This window comes from Temnothorax nylanderi, unplaced genomic scaffold (genome assembly GCF_030848795.1).
Source record: "Temnothorax nylanderi isolate EJ_2023f unplaced genomic scaffold, tnyl_v1.0 TNYL_tig1222_pilon, whole genome shotgun sequence".
NCBI lineage: Eukaryota > Metazoa > Arthropoda > Insecta > Hymenoptera > Formicidae > Temnothorax > Temnothorax nylanderi.
This window is the reverse complement of record NW_027250284.1, coordinates 10001-26080: the sequence shown is the minus strand read 5'-3', so window position 1 is coordinate 26080 and position 16080 is coordinate 10001. Positions and strand designations below refer to the sequence as shown.

General features: G+C 32.2%; 2 protein-coding genes across 4 annotated transcripts in view; both read right to left on the bottom strand.

The window, feature by feature from the left end:
- Window positions 1–614: 614 nt before the first annotated feature.
- On the bottom strand, window positions 615–7785 carry LOC139786973 (uncharacterized). 3 transcript variants are annotated; one of them, XM_071726069.1, is made up of 3 exons: window positions 4924–4993; window positions 4614–4669; window positions 615–3183 (listed from the first exon to the last, which is right to left on the bottom strand). In XM_071726069.1, exon 3 carries the CDS (start codon window positions 3161–3163, stop codon window positions 1274–1276), a length of 1890 nt encoding a protein of 629 aa, XP_071582170.1. In that variant the 5' UTR covers window positions 3164–3183; window positions 4614–4669; window positions 4924–4993; the 3' UTR covers window positions 615–1273. The 3 variants fall into 3 exon arrangements, with proteins under 3 accessions (XP_071582170.1, XP_071582168.1, XP_071582169.1); XM_071726067.1 differs by having other exon boundaries at window positions 615–3128; window positions 4614–7785; XM_071726068.1 differs by having other exon boundaries at window positions 616–4669; window positions 4924–7785.
- Window positions 7786–15582: 7797 nt separating this feature from the next.
- LOC139786974 (uncharacterized) overlaps window positions 15583–16080 on the bottom strand; it is a 2231-nt gene continuing 1733 nt past the window's right edge. The window contains exon 1 of the mRNA XM_071726070.1: window positions 15583–16080. This exon is cut by the window's right edge and continues 1733 nt beyond it. Coding sequence (XP_071582171.1) covers window positions 15678–16080 — 403 coding nt within the window. The 3' untranslated portion in view covers window positions 15583–15677.

Genomic DNA, 16080 nt, shown 5'->3' with positions numbered 1-16080 from the left:
GCTTCCTCTATGAGCAAGCAATATATAATTTACCTGTTCTGAGACCCAATCACAAAATCTTTCTCGACGGAGCAAATCTTGGGGGAGCAACATTTGAGTTGTGTGTCTCTTGTAAGGATGCATTCTTAAATCTTTCTTAATAATTCTATGCGCCTTGTTATGGTCCATACCATTATGGTTATGGATTTTCTGTAACTGCTTCTCTCACTTGATTGATAATTTCTTCCGGGCGATGATGATTTCGTGCGCGTGTTGACGTGTGTAACGTGCTATGCTGGATAAGGCGAATTAATAAGGTATGGAAATACCCGTGTGCCGGGTGCCGCTTTTCAGGAAAGCGCTCAGCGTACAAAATTGCGGCCTGCCTTCCATTTTTACGACATTAGCATCATATTTAAAATGTATATTTTATACTAATAAACCTCTTGTTTATGAGTTTAAGATTAAGATTTTTAAGATGCAGCAGCATCATTTATATAAAGAATTATATAATGCTCATTAGTATTGATATATTAAATTAATTATCAATTTAATGATAAATTATTTATTAATTAAACAAAATGAATATTGTAAGATTTGTTAATGGTGATTTCTGCCATTATTTAAACTTACATTGAATGAAATTTATTAGCCGACTTATAATTTAAATTTGCACACATATACTAATTGCTGACTTTTGTCCTGTGCATAAACATTGTGTGCAAAAAATAATTTAAGTAATAAAATTATAATATATAATGATTATGATGGACTATGGTACGAGCTTTTTTCGTAAGAGAGAAGATGTCTTTCGTTTTCTTAATAAAATTTATTTCATAACCTGTATTGTCATCTCGACTTCTGTTTTAACGTTACTGCTACGGAAATCCGTCACAATTGTATTGCAACTTCGGGCGCTACAAAGTCCATTTTATTGTAAAAAAGATATGCGAGTGATTATAGGTGATGCACCGAAGTCAACGCAATTGTGAACGACCATGCGCGCCTGCTCGAATGGGCAACCCGCCGTACCGCTCTGTATCGTCTTGATACACCCTGTACATCTTGCTTTTGACATCTCTCAAATTGATTGCTTCAAATGTAAGTGATAAGTTTGAACAGTGGTATACTCCTGCCACATCAGATGTGACACCAACATTGTATAGATGAACCTGTGTTCGAAATTTTTTAACGATAAACAGCGTGTTCCCTTCCATGTGCGCTATGTTCTCTATGACGCAGATTTCTCCATTATTTGTGATGCAACAACTGTCACGAAGAGCGGTAGAGAACGTTATATTTCCAAGTTGCATTTTTCGATATTGCCGGTAATGACGGGCTCTACGAGAGGTCCATCCATGTGAATTTTCGAACAACGAATGTGGATTCCTTTATCGACGGGAGTTACAAGGTCGTTTAATTCACACATTCTTTTGTAAAACTGTTGTAGAGCCAAGTGCGGCTTTCGTATAAATTTCCTGAATTCAGGCATATTGTTCTCATAACAAAATGCACTGTATGAATCTAATGGGCCCAATCGCCTAACATCACCGACTACGTGCAAAAGACCATGGACATTGTACGAGAGAAACTGCTCTCCATACAATTCCTCGCACATGTTGACGTAGCTCTTTAATGCTGCTTGGCAGTATACGTACATTTCGTCCGAGACATTTTCCAAACTAAGGAGGCGCATTACACAATGTAAGAGAAGAAAATGTTTGTAATGATCTTCGTCAAAAACATTTTCTAGCACAGCTGGAGCTGTATACAGCAATAGTTGCCTAAATTCTGTGCCTTTGAAGTGATGAAACATGGAGATTTTATTCGGACGACGATTAAATTCCGTAGGGCAGTAGATTCGACATTCCATCATTCTTGAATCCAAAATATCTAACTTTCTTTTAGTTAATTTTTCGTGTCCATATTTTCCATGGATGTGAGTGGTCAACACTTTCTTTACATTCCCAATGTATAGAAGGTGCAAGGGTTCAAAAGGAACTTGCGTCACTAGTCCCAACACACGATTTAAGGGACTTGGCCCTTTGTGGTGATCTTCATCCATTAGTTCACTATACTCTTGATCCGTTCGTAGCGGGTGACGAGTCCCGGGAAAAATCATCGTTCCCCGAAAGAATGGCATCGCTGCAGAACGACGCCCTTCAATTTTGCATTTAGAACATGCGTTTGACGATACATGCCCATAGTGGTTCAACGCAAATGCCCTTGCTGGTGCATCCGCAATGAAGCATCGAATTTGAATTAGATACCGTCGATCGTTTATAAGGACACCACCTTCTTCACGAATTTCCTCCAGTTCTTGAACAAAGTGTTCAAAAAATTGAAAAGGATTTGATGGCTTTTCTGTTCCCTTAAAGACACCCGCTATAATTGGTTTTTTATCAATACAATTATAAATTCTGTATTGAAGAGGCCAAAATTGAGTCGTGCCGCTTTTGTGAATTTGAGCGCCGTCTGTGCTAAAATCGATTTGTATCGTTTCGGGCAAGATATCTTCAGGAAGAGTTTTCAGTTTTTTTATAAGGGTATATTGGAGACCCAAGTGAAGGTATTCTCCTCCATCGATGTATTGGACGTGTCTCGAGGCCACATCAGTAGGCGTTTCAAGTAATGTCCTCGTGTCCTTCGGCAAAAACGTGAGATTAAACGGGAACTCATGCAATGTCTTCAGCAGTATGTTGCCCTGCTTATGCTTTAAATTAGCAAGTAAGAATAATTGTTTCAATGCTTTTAATTTTAGGTCGTTCAGGTTTTGTGGGACATTGTCATTTTCAAAGTTTGAAATATTTTCATTACTGTGAGCATCTGTATTGTCCGCATCATTTCCTTCGTTTTCTTCATCATCGTCGCCTCCGTCAGTATTTACTTCTTGTTCCTGTACCTCTTCTTCTGCTATGCCTTCATTATCATCTGCTTCTTCATCTCCATTAAAAGTATCTTCGTGAACGTCAGCAGTCGATTCCTCATCATTATAGAGAGCATTATCAGATACAGATGGAGCAGAATGCGATGCCGAAATTTGCACTGGTTCATTTTCAGACAATGTATCGTCTGATTCGTTATTTATGGATTGACAGACGTTTGGATCATCTTGTCTTGCAGCTAACCGTCTTCTCTTGTGTCTCTCACTGAGATTGAGAAATTGCTTATATTTCGTTGACATGCCTCGTTCAGTTTTGTTTGCTACCATAAAGAAGGCCAGGCAAATAATTTTAAAGATTTGATAATTACAACTTTTGTAATAAATTGAATAGTGCAGTACAAACAACGTACATAAGCGTGTGGTTGGGCAGTGATAGTTGTAACTGTGTAAGATTCTGTTCAGTCAGGATCACCACCGCATGCATAGGAACCAGTTACATTTAGGTTTTAGTAGTTTTCTGTGTGTAAAGAATGTAGATTTATATGTATTTATATGTATTGTAAAATTCATGAAAAAGACTCTAAACGTCTTGTATTAGTAGCTTTTAGTATGTAAGAAATGTATTTATATGTATTGTAAAATTTCTCAAAAAGACTTTAAACGTCTTGTATTACAGTATGAATGAAAATCTTGTATTATAATTATGAAAAAGATGTTAAACATTTCGTATTACAGTATGTCCTTATACATTTTGCAGAGGAAAAGACTGTTTTTTTTTTCAAGAAATGTTTGCCAACATTCAAAAGTACGTTTACAAAAATATTGCCAACGTTTCAATCTATATACATGACTGCATGATTATACTTTTTCGTCAAAATAATTTAAATTAATTGGAAACGGTACATTTGAATATTTCATGTGATCGAAAATTGTACGTTTACATACCCCAAGCATACAAAGTAGGAAATGACAATTAAACATTGTGTAAATGAAAGTGGACCACTTGGCGTGAAATGCATTACATGCTCACATACAGAAAATACATGCAATTTTATTAATAGTACACATTACACGGTCAATCGAAGTATTTTACGTGTATGTTTACATACATATTTATGTAAATAAAATTTTTTTTAAACGATACTTCGAGTTAATTGCAATCTATTATTATCACGAATCTGTCATCAGTGTAAATCAATTTTATAATTAACGAAATGCAGTCAAAGGAATTTCAAAACTCACTGATGTACTCTAATGTCGAATCAGTTTGGTCTTCAATACGACACCAATTATTTTCTTGTGTACGTCTCACTATATATATGTCAATTAAAGTTGAAATGAAAACTTCCTTTTATTGACAGGTCATGCAATTAATTAATACAAATTATTATTAATATTAAAACTATAAAACATGATATAAAAGTTGAAATTAATATTAATATGGAGAATAAAAGATATCAATAAAAGTTAGTCGGGTTTACGAAGCAACGATTATTTATTTCATGTACAAGTAATAGAACCATGAATAAAAAAACATTATGAAAACTTTCATGAATTGAAATACAGCGTTAAGTAATGCATGCAATTAATTATTATATTATATTCAAGTTAAAATAATGTTTTTTCTACATTGGCGAATAATGTAACATAAATCAATGAGTGTATATCAAGAATATTCGACACAGGCATGAACAAAATAAAAAAATTAATAGTTATTAAAAAATAGAAATATATAATAATATTTCTTTACCTTCTATGCCAATAACATGTACATGTAACAGACCGACCAAGTGGGCAAAAAATTTTCTGCAAAGAAGGAACAAGAAGAATTAAAAAATGAACAGTGAGAAAAAAAATAAAAATGAAAAAAGAAAAGAAAAATGTGACATGCATGATAGACATAATCAGACGTTAAGAAATGTAATAATGAAAAGATATAACTAAGAGATGTGTACAAGCACGAGCATAACCTAGAAAAATTAATATACGCATGACACAAACAAAACTATAGAAAATATTAGAAATTATATACGTATATAATATTATAAAGAAGTGCTCACCGACTATATCTGTCCTTGTATAGACAAGGATATAGACAAGGATAGCACCTAACCTTGCATCTTCCACTGGTCTAAGTAATATCTTTTTTTTTAGGCTTCAAATCTTACTTCTAATTGCACGATATTATTCCTGACAGTTTTTTGTAGAGGGCTGCATCACTATTTTCTATAGAAAAACTGCAGAATTTTTGTATAAAGCAAATATTGTCGTCAGGTGAAGACAATATTTATAAAAATAAAATTTTTTTTTAGTTTATCAGAAAAAATCATGTACAGCCCTCTACATTTTTGTGCGTACTTTAATCGTGTAAAAGGATTTTCCATTCTGTTCAGCCAATTCAAAGATATTGCTTAGACCGATTATGCCTTGTCGCTGTCACTCCAGGATCCCCTTAACGGGAAAAGAAAAGGAGGAATGATGAACCGTGCAAGGAGAATGATTTCGAGTTATTACAACTCATCGGGACTGTCACTGCCCTCACTCATGATCATTAATGATCATTACGTCCGTACATGTGCGAGATATTATTATATATAGAATTATATATACATATTATTATACAATTATTATACATACATATATATATATATTATATGAGTATAAAAATAAACTTTTGTGCTTTTCAAATATGCAGCTCTCATCACGCGTGATGGCATAGTGCCTCGCACGTGTGTTCCCCCATCACGCGTAATGGCAATATGATGGCGATCTTGCGCGCACGACGTGATGATCATGTGTGAAGGCAGTGTCAATCCTCCCGATAAGTTGTAATAACTGTTTTGTATGATCATATATGATGCTATCATACAACTTTTACGCTCGCACATATGCCCCATCACGCGTGGACTGCATATGCCATCATTTCGCTCGCACGCGTGCGACTATCACGTAATGAGGGCGATGTGACAGCGTTCTTGCACGCACCACCTGATACTCACGCGTGAGGGCTACCCTGCTGAAAATGACCGATTGAATCTGATTGGTTCCGCATTAAATTTGGTGAAATTGAATCGGAATGAATGCGTTTTCAATCCGGTTAATTGGATGCCCGATTGGAAGTGAATCGGTTTTAATAACAAATCAATCGGAATCGTTTTTAATTCGGCATTACCGGATTGATCTGAATCCGCCGTTATCGGTTTCACTCGTATTAATGCCAATTCATTTTAATCGGGTGAATAAAGTGACCACACGAATCGTATTGAATCCGCATCAATCGTAAAATTTTAATACAACACCGGAATCGAATTTAATGCGATATTTCCGGATTTATCTGAATCCGACTGAATCGGTTTCAATCGTATTAATGCCAATCCATTTTAAGCGGGTAAATAAAATGACCACATGAATCCTATTGAATCCGCATCAATCGTGAAATTTTAATATAACACCGGAATCGGATTTAATGCGATATTTCCGGATTCATCTGAATCCGACTCAATCGGTTTCAATCGTATCTGCGCTTAATCCATTTAACCCTTGTGTACGCACCCAACTTTACCAACGGTCGGACGCACCCGGGTACCCCGGTGCCCACCTCTCATTTTTTCAATTTTTTCAATATTTATGCAATTGAAATGGTTTCCTTAACGTTTATCTCAGTAAATAAACATAAAAAATGAGAAGCCGAAGTATTTGTAAATAAATTGGCCTGCTGTAGCTCGTACAAAGGTAAGAGAACAGGATTTTCAAAGTCGACGCAGGTAGCGCGCGGTTACTAAGGCTGCCAGGCAGTCAGCTGTTTGAAAAGCAAACAAAAAGTAACGTGCAAATAATGAGAAATTATAGCACCAAGATCGCTATTGAAAGTGTAATCGGTCGGCCAGTAAATCCAGTGGAGGCTGATCCAGATCCGTCAGTTCAACGAGATGCATCAGGAAGGAAGAAAGTTATCGGTTCCTGCCATATTTGTTACAAACAAACAATTAAGAAGAGAAGGAAAACACGAAAGGCCTGCTCCGAATGTGAGACAAAAAAGCATTTTGAGATCTACAACTCTGTACAAACTTTAGTAGCAAGCTCTATAAGCAGAAATAAGACAAAATATTTTATATAAACATAGATCTCAAAATGCTTTTTTAAAGAAAGTTATAGCAAAAGTTAGAATTTTGTATCGAGGAAATAATAATTTTGCCATGAATAAGTAACATGCCAATTATTTTATTCTTCTAATTGTATTTGTTATTTAAAATGATTGAAGGTAATTGTGAAAACTTTTATGATTACTAGTACCAAGCAGTATATACCATGTAGAACATTGTCCCAAAAAGTGGAAGTTTGTATTATTGTATACAGCTGCAGAAATAAAGCAAAATTGACATAAAATCTCTAGAGTAATAAATTCAATATTACATTGTATAGCTTGTATTGACAGGGATAGACAGGAGAGAAGGACGGTACTTTAAAATACAAACTTAAATAAAATTGTTTTTTATACATTTTGTATTTTGGTTATAACTTTCTAATGAAGCATTTTGGAGATGTATGTTTATGTAACATTTTTTTCTTATTTCTGCTCATAGAACATGGTACTAAATGTAATGTATTCTGTATTTTATTCTATTTATTTTATTAAACACCTTTTAAAAGATAGATAAATTACAGTAAAACCTATAGAATTTTGAATATTATATTCATAATATTTTAGGATATCTACATTAATTTCCCACACATAAAAGAATTGCAGAAACTACTGAATAATTTAAGGATAGCAAAATTTTTAATTATTAATTACAGTTTATTTAATTTTCAACGTTTTCTAATTGATAAAGATATTATATTATCACGGTCTGGAATGTTCAGGTTTTTAATTTATCACATTCAATATTTCATCTAGAATATTATTTGTATTTTGCTCAATATTTCCGTTTCTAATTTTATTAACATGTAAATTTTGATAATATTAAAAATTTATATTGTTATTTTACTTCTTTTACTTATATCACTTTATTTATGATCATTTTATTATTGCCACAATATTTCAAGTAATATATTTTATGTAATATATAATACTATGGTTAAAATTATGAATTAATAACAATTATAATAATGGATTTGAACAGAGTCAAAATGAGTGGAAAACGAAAAAGGAAAGATATCTCAGCTATGTCAAAACGACAATTAAGTAGATTGACTAAACAAGAATCAGAACTTATTTCTGCATCTGTGTTAAATATGACTGCCATACCATCACATAAGAATATTAATGATAAATGTACAAATGTGGGAAATATCTTAGAAATTGAATCTGATATGACAGGTAGTCAAAGCGATGCACAAATAACTGAAAAAGACAATGTTTTTAATGAAGAAAACAGCAATAACGATGTATTAATGAATTATGAACATTTCAATACAGACGAATATTTAAATGAGCATACTTCCAATTCTCTACAATGCATTACAAGAATTTCTTGCGATGAATCAATAGCTCATGTGGCATCTGAAAATACAAACAGCAATTTTGAAAATAATTTTGTTGTCTGGGCTACGGAATATCAAATTAAACATAATGCTTTGAAAGCACTACTTCTGAAATTAAAACAACATTCTTGTTTTTCGACATTATTGACAGATCCACGATCATTTTTAAAAACACCACGAACACAAACTACACGTGTAGTAGTACCAGGAATATACTATCATTTTGGATTAAAAAATGTTATACTAAATGCATTGACATTACAAAAAGAAAATATTGATTGTGTCCAAATTACGATAAACATTGATGGATTACCATTGTCAAGGTCATCGCAACAACAATTTTGGCCTATATTAGGCTCAATCCTTCCTTATAACAACTTATTTGTCATCGGAATTTACTATGGAAATGAAAAACCAGCAGACGCAAATGATTTTTTACAAGACTTCGTTAATTAAGCAATAGAAATATGTGAGAATGGTATTGGCCTAAGAACTACCGATGTTATTAAACCCGACGTGTAACAGCGGTCAATGTGTAAGAACTATACCTTTTGATATATTATAATAAAAGTAATAACTTATTACCTTTTTCAATAAAAGTTATAAAATATAACAAGTGTTGCAATAATAATTATATATAGTATAATTGTATATAATTATAGTAAGATAACTATATATGGTGTTTTATTTTAATTTTAGCACTATAATATCTTGGGAATTAATGATTTTATTGAAAAATGTTTAAGACAAGTTATAGGGTTTGGTAAGGGCCATCAGATAAGCTGACTTTTTGGGCCTCACTTCAGACCCAACAAGACCTAACTTGATTTTTTTAGTGGAAACCCCAATTTTTTATTGTACCATCGTTTTCTACTAATTAATTTGAACAACTTTTGTCTGAAACATTTTTTTATCTGCCCTAATATTTTTTGAGATATTCAAGGAAAACTTGGTAACTTTTTCAATATTTATATATAACTAACAATATCTTGATAATTGTTTGTCAGAGGAAAGAATGGTACAGGACTTTTTTTTATTTGATTTTGTCTCAAGAATATGCTATTGCAATAGTTCTTTAATTTTTTTTAAATATTTGTATATGCATCTCATTGGAGCTCTCATGCATACACAAATATTAAAAAAAAAAAATGGAGTACAATTGCAATAGCATTTTCTTCAGACAAATTCAAGTTAAAAAGTTCTGTACCACTTTTTCCTCCAAAATAATTATCGAGCTATCATAAGCTAAATATTCAAAAAGTTACCAAGTCTATCTTGAATATCTCAAAAAGTATTAGGCAAATAAAAAAATGTTTCGGACAAAAGTTATTCATATTAATTAATAGGAAAAGATAGTATAATAAAAAATTGGGACTTTTACTTAAAAAAAATCAAGTTAAGTCTTATTAGTTTTAAAGTGAGTGCCAGACCTAAAATTTAATCAGCTCATCTGATAGCCCTCTCCAAACTCTACAACTTTTATCTGAAACATTTTTCAATAAAATCATCAGTTCCCGAGATATTACAGTGCAAAAGTTAAAATAGAACACCCTTGTATACTTATTATATGTTTCAATTTTATACTTACTTTTGTGATATTATTATATATTAAATAACAGAAATCTCAGAAGAATTGATATAATCAAGATAATTAATATTATTACAATTAAATATTTTGTTATTTTTAGAACTACAATCAGAGTCACAAAACTTGCTAGCTAAAAGCAAGCAACAAACTGCTGATCTAAACGTTGATGATGATGATTTAGGTATATTAGCATTTGTTATTTATTTGAATTAGAATATACTTCATAATATATTTTTTTATATAACTTCCAGTAAAAAAAATTTTTTATATAAAAACATATTTAAATATATACAATCATACATAAAATATGTCCATACATGTTTTCATTCTTTTGTTATTCACTTATTATTTTTCTTGTACACACAAACAGAGATTAAATAAAAGAAAGAAAACATGTATGGACATATTTTATATATGATTATATATAATATGTTTAAGTATGTTTTTATATGAAAACTTTTTAACTGGGAGTAAAGATAACTATATTCTTATTATATACTTCAATTTTTTATATTTAAAATTTGCATTTTATTTATATGTTTTTATTAGCATAACTATAATATTTTTATTTATTTACAGTAACTGGAAATTTTCGCCGATTTGTTATTAAAAAACTGATATCCTTGGAGATAAAAATGAATATAATCCAAAAACATCAAAAGTTAATTTTAGAGAAACAGTCAGTTAGTACCTTGAATTTAGAAGAAACAGAAGTCGACATTTTCGATCATCTACCACTGACAAATGAAAATGAACTTGAAGCGTTAGAAAGCAAGTTAAACAATGACTCAGCTTATAGAAAACATATGGTAAGTTATACACTTGTTGTTCTACATAGAATATTTATGAAAATAATTGTAATTTAATAATATTATACAATTACTGGCTAACATAGTAAATGTAAACGTTTGCAATACTAAAAAATAATATAATATAGATAGATATAAATATTAATGTGCAAGATAATTTTTTATTTATAAATATTCTAAAGTTGCATATCACCTTAAGACCTAACATATTAACATTTTGTTATGTAAAAGTTCATTTGTATTCAAAGTTTGCTTTCATAATAGTTTTCTATTTCATTTCTCAAGATTTAAATTTTTATTAGAGTATATTTTTACTACAGCATCATACTAACACTAGGCAAAACATATAACTAATATTAACAGTGTAATTATATTTTAGATTAAACAATTGGCTCGAATTATGTGCCAAGATATGAAAATGTTGTGCATTCGACTAATGAGACAGATTTTTACAAATCAGTTGGCAATGCAATATAGTTGGTACGGAGCAAAGAAGAAAAATATATTTTCACACTTACAATTGTGTAAAGTAATTATGTGTAAGTAAAATAAATTCAAAATTGTAATTTTAAATTTTGAATTATTAAACTACATAATTTTGTATATACCCAGTAAACAATTTGTCAGCAAATTGTAACCAATTTGACACCAAATACGCGCAAAACTTGTCGACAAATCCGGTGCGATCTGTGTCTGCAATACGCTTGTGTTTTGCTAGCAAAGCTTGTGTACATGACTTGACACCGAATTGACGCCAAATATCGAGCAAAACAGGGCAGCAAAAGTTCAACGGCAAATTTGCGCCATATTGTAAACAAGGCTTGCTAACAAAAGCTCGACAGCAAATTTGTGCCAAATTGCGAGCAAACCTTGACGAAAAAACTTGACGCCAAATTGACACCAAATACCGAGCAAAGCTTGCCAGCAATCTAACAGCAAATTGTTGACAAATTGCTATCAAAGTTTGTTGACAAAACCCGACGCCAAATTGATATCAAATATCAAACAAGATTTGAGAACAATACTTAACAGCAAATTGGCACCAAATACAGAGCAAATCTTGATGACACAGCTTGACGCCAAATTGCAGCAAGCCTTGTTACGTAGCCATTAATAAATACTAAAAATATATTTTTTTTAGGAAAAATTAAAAGCATTAAATTATAAAAAGCATATAATTTTTTATTGATTTACAATAAATTATTTTATACATATGTTAAAAGAAATCTTTATATTTATAAAACATTATAAGACATTTATAAAATCTAACGGTGGCAATAAAATAATTAATTATATATTAATTACAGTAAATGTTATACAATGTGAATTTACTGACATATGCAAACATTTAACTTTGTCAACAGCACATACAATATTTGTAAACACTCGAGAATCTTATATAATGCCTGGAACACATACTCCGTGCGCAGATAATGCATTGGCCGGTATAAGAAGGATTTATAGAATCTTACTGAAAACACGAGTATAATTTCTATGAAAATGCATCTAAAACAATATTCTTATAAGCCTAATACTACTAACTTTCCTTTCTTTAATCATTCAATAATAACTAGCGTGCATATTTAAACAACTAGTTCAAACTTGAAACACGATTTATTATTTGCAAGAATGCAAAATTGAAATAAACAAATGTTCACAATGTGCATAGTTCGTCGATTACGATGGAATAATGCAGTACTGTTGTCAGAAAGAAATAACAAAAGAATAATATACATCATTTAGGTGCAAGCAACCGAAGTGAATTTTGTAGTGTTTGATGTAATAGAAATTAATATACAGCAGAAAAAAACTGTTCAAACAAAACTTTTAAACTATTCAAACAAAACTTTAAACTTTTACAGATAAAAAAATACACGATATTTCATCAACAGTTCCAAGATTATTTTGAGAAATATTTTAATCAAAGAAAGAATATGTAAAATTTTTAATATTGCAAGAATATGATAGTTATAAAACTAAAGCATTTCCCTTGTATTTTAAATTGTTTTAAATTGTTTCTATTTCAAACTAATTTTACAATTTTGCCTTAATCAGATTCAAACGGCAAGTAGAATGAAACATTTTATTACATAATATTACATATTCTTTATACTCTTATAACTCTTCTTTAAGACTATAAGAGTATAACTCTTTATACTCTTATAACTCTTCTTTATAACTCTTATTTTCACGAAACATTTCGAATATTTTTTATTCTCATCACTACCCACATAGCACGTAATATTACAGAAATATTGCAGTAATATTGCAATATAGTAGAAATATTACGTATTACAATGAAATATTTCAGAAATATTACTGATGTATTATACGTTTTTAAATAATATTGAAATATTACAGTAATATTGCTGCAATATATTGTTGAAATATAATACTTTAAGTAGCAAAATAATGTCAAATGACATTTTAATGACATCTTATTGACGTCATTAAGACGTTATTAAGGTATCACACAATCATACGTACGTATTGCACAGATAATATATACCAGTTAAAGAATTTTGGACTGAAAGAAAGAAAAATCTGAATCAAAAAATGTGATGGAATCAAAAGACTGACTTGTACTTTCGGGGAATAAAAGTGATTAAGACAAATTTTATAAGTGGTATTTAATTTTATAACTTGTTATTTGTTTTGTAATAATAAAAGGTAATTATATATACAATTAATTTTTAATTAAGAGCCAGTAAGTAAATTGATAATAAAATAAATGGATAAAATTTAAAATTCATATTTCTTATATAATCAATATTAAACTTTTCAAATTACGAGTTTGTCACACGGATAAACAGAACGTTTCTGTGTGCGTAAGTGGAGGGAAGAACGCTAGTGTGTGTGGCTATGCGCTTAGTCGCAGCACCGACCCCCACCATTCCCGGTCTTCTCTCGCTGTCTCTTGCAGGAGTCGGTTGGCGAGCTCGATCGTGTTCGGACGTGTTTTGTCCGGAAGCAAATTTTTTTCAAAGTATTGCGACTGTTACTGTCTGCATTGTTTAACTATCAGTACCTTGTATCGGCGCCTTTCGAGGCCTACAACCTTTGTAATTACGCCGCTTGCGGCTTATAAGACTAGTGGTTCGCCCTGGCCGTTTTTACGTAGTACGACACCGCACAGAAACAATCGTTTAATTTCAGGTAATTTTTCTTTATTTAATAAATATTGTTCACACAAATATTTTTAAAAGTATTTTCGTATAATTATTACTAATATGTACATTGTACATATATATTTGGCGATTTGTCGTTAAATCCAAAAATAGAGATTACGTGGCATGGTCTGCAAAAACCAAAAACCACGTTTATATCATAAAAATAATTTCAATGACCATCTTAAAATACATATATTTGCCTTTGTAACCTTATTGAACGAGTCTCTAATGAAATTATTTATTAACGGCTTTATTCTTAAATCTTGATGCTAACTTAACCTCAAAATTTTTAACAGTTTAATCCAACTGGAGCCCTCATAGTACAGTCATTTGGTTGTAAAAGAAGAGGTTACCTGGAAAGTTTTCCGGGAGTTTTGAAAATTGGTAATTTTATATATTTCGATGTGCTCTTTCCGAATTTCAACTTTGCCACCTCGTATCTTTGCCGCTCGCGCCGCCGTATTGGAAAAATGGCGCCTGAAAGCAGTTTTTTGACAATATCTCCTTTCCGACTCATTCCACGATAAAAACATTTATATACAAAATAAAACTAGAGAAAATTTCCTACAATTTATGTAATAACCTTTTTTTCCGTAAAATTAATAGTTTTGGCGTACGAGCGCCGCAAAGTGTAGTTCAACACGCGTTTTGGCCTAAAAACTCATTTCCACACCACCTTGAGGTAGAGTAAGCGGCGCGTTTTTTTTACCGTGGTATCCCCAGTAGGCCTAGTCCACATGCAATTCACTATTCTAAAATTTAGCGCATTCTTCTTCGCTTCGCTGTTCTTGATGGACCAGGTGTTGCGAGTTCATCCCAGCCTTTCTGCATCCACAGGCTTTCTGACATCTTTTTTTGCATTTGCAAGAAATAAGTTTTAACAAGCTTTCCGGAGCTGGGGGCTCGAGTGTGGTGACAGGAATTAGCCCGTTCCAAATCATTAACATGCTCGAGACGCTCAACAATCGCTCGACCCCAATTATCATTACGAGCTCGAGCAAGTTCTGAAATACTGTTTCTCATCGATAATCGCAAATGCAAAAAAAGATGTCAGAAAGCCTGTGGATGCAGAAAGGCTGGGTTAAAGTGCTCCGTTATATGCACGAATTGTAGTGGTACCTGTGATAACTCGCAAGTTCCATCACAAGATAGCGACGAAGGTTCGAGCAAACGTATGATGAAATCGAGAACGAAGAGGATTGCGATGAAACTGATAATCCCATCGCGGATGATGTGGAAGAAATTTCGGTCTGTGACGTTTCGATCAGTACTAATGACGATGAACTCGCAACACCTGGTCCATCAAGAACAGCGAAGCGAAGAAGAATGCGCTAAATTTTAGAATAGTGAATTGCATGTGGACTAGGCCTACTGGGGATACCACGGTAAAAAAAACGCGCCGCTTACTCTACCTCAAGGTGGTGTGGAAATAAGTTTTTAGGCCAAAACGCGTGTTGAACTACACTTTGCGGCGCTCGTACGCCAAAACTATTAATTTTACGAAAAAAAAGGTTATTACATAAATTGTAGGAAATTTTCTCTAGTTTTATTTTGTATATACATGTTTTTATCGTGGAATGAGTCGGAAAGGAGATATTGTCAAAAAACTGCTTTTAGGCGTCATTTTTCCAATACGGCGGCGCGAGCGGCAAAGATACGAGGTGGCAAAGTTGAAATTCGGAAAGAGCACATCGAAATATATAAAATTATCCATTTTCAAAACTCCCGGAAAACTTTCCAGGTAAAACTACCAAATGACTGTACTATCTATGTGCACAAATTTTAACAAAATTATTTAACACATCCTGAGCAAAATGTATGTATGACTCATTTCTACTGAAGCGTGGCGTAGACAAAATAATCATTGCGCATTGCAACATTAAAAATAAATTGTATAGAGTGGAAGGTAGAATATCATTGAGAACGATGCAGCCAACGTAGAAAAGGAATAATCTCCATTCTGTTCCTTTCCATTTTCCAAGCTCGTTTAGTCCCATTTTTCTTGGTTTACGAGCAAATTCTGATGGAATATGAGCACGTAAGTTTTTCATTCTCTCAGCAATTTCAGCAATCTCCGTTGCTGTGAGACGCATTCCTGATTTTGTTCCTTTTAAAATAAATGTCATAAATCTTTTCGTGACGCCTTCTAACACCAAATGAAAAGGA

What these genes read in the sequence shown, in the direction of transcription:
- LOC139786973 (XM_071726067.1), bottom strand. Translation starts at nt 4,765, where the DNA reads ATGTCTATCATGCATGTCACATTTTTCTTTTCTTTTTTCATTTTTATT. An exon ending in ACATGTTATTGGCATAGAAG is followed by an intron (nt 3,129 to 4,613) that starts GTAAAGAAATAT and finishes TCTCAATCTCAG; the next exon opens with TGAGAGACACAAGAGAAGAC.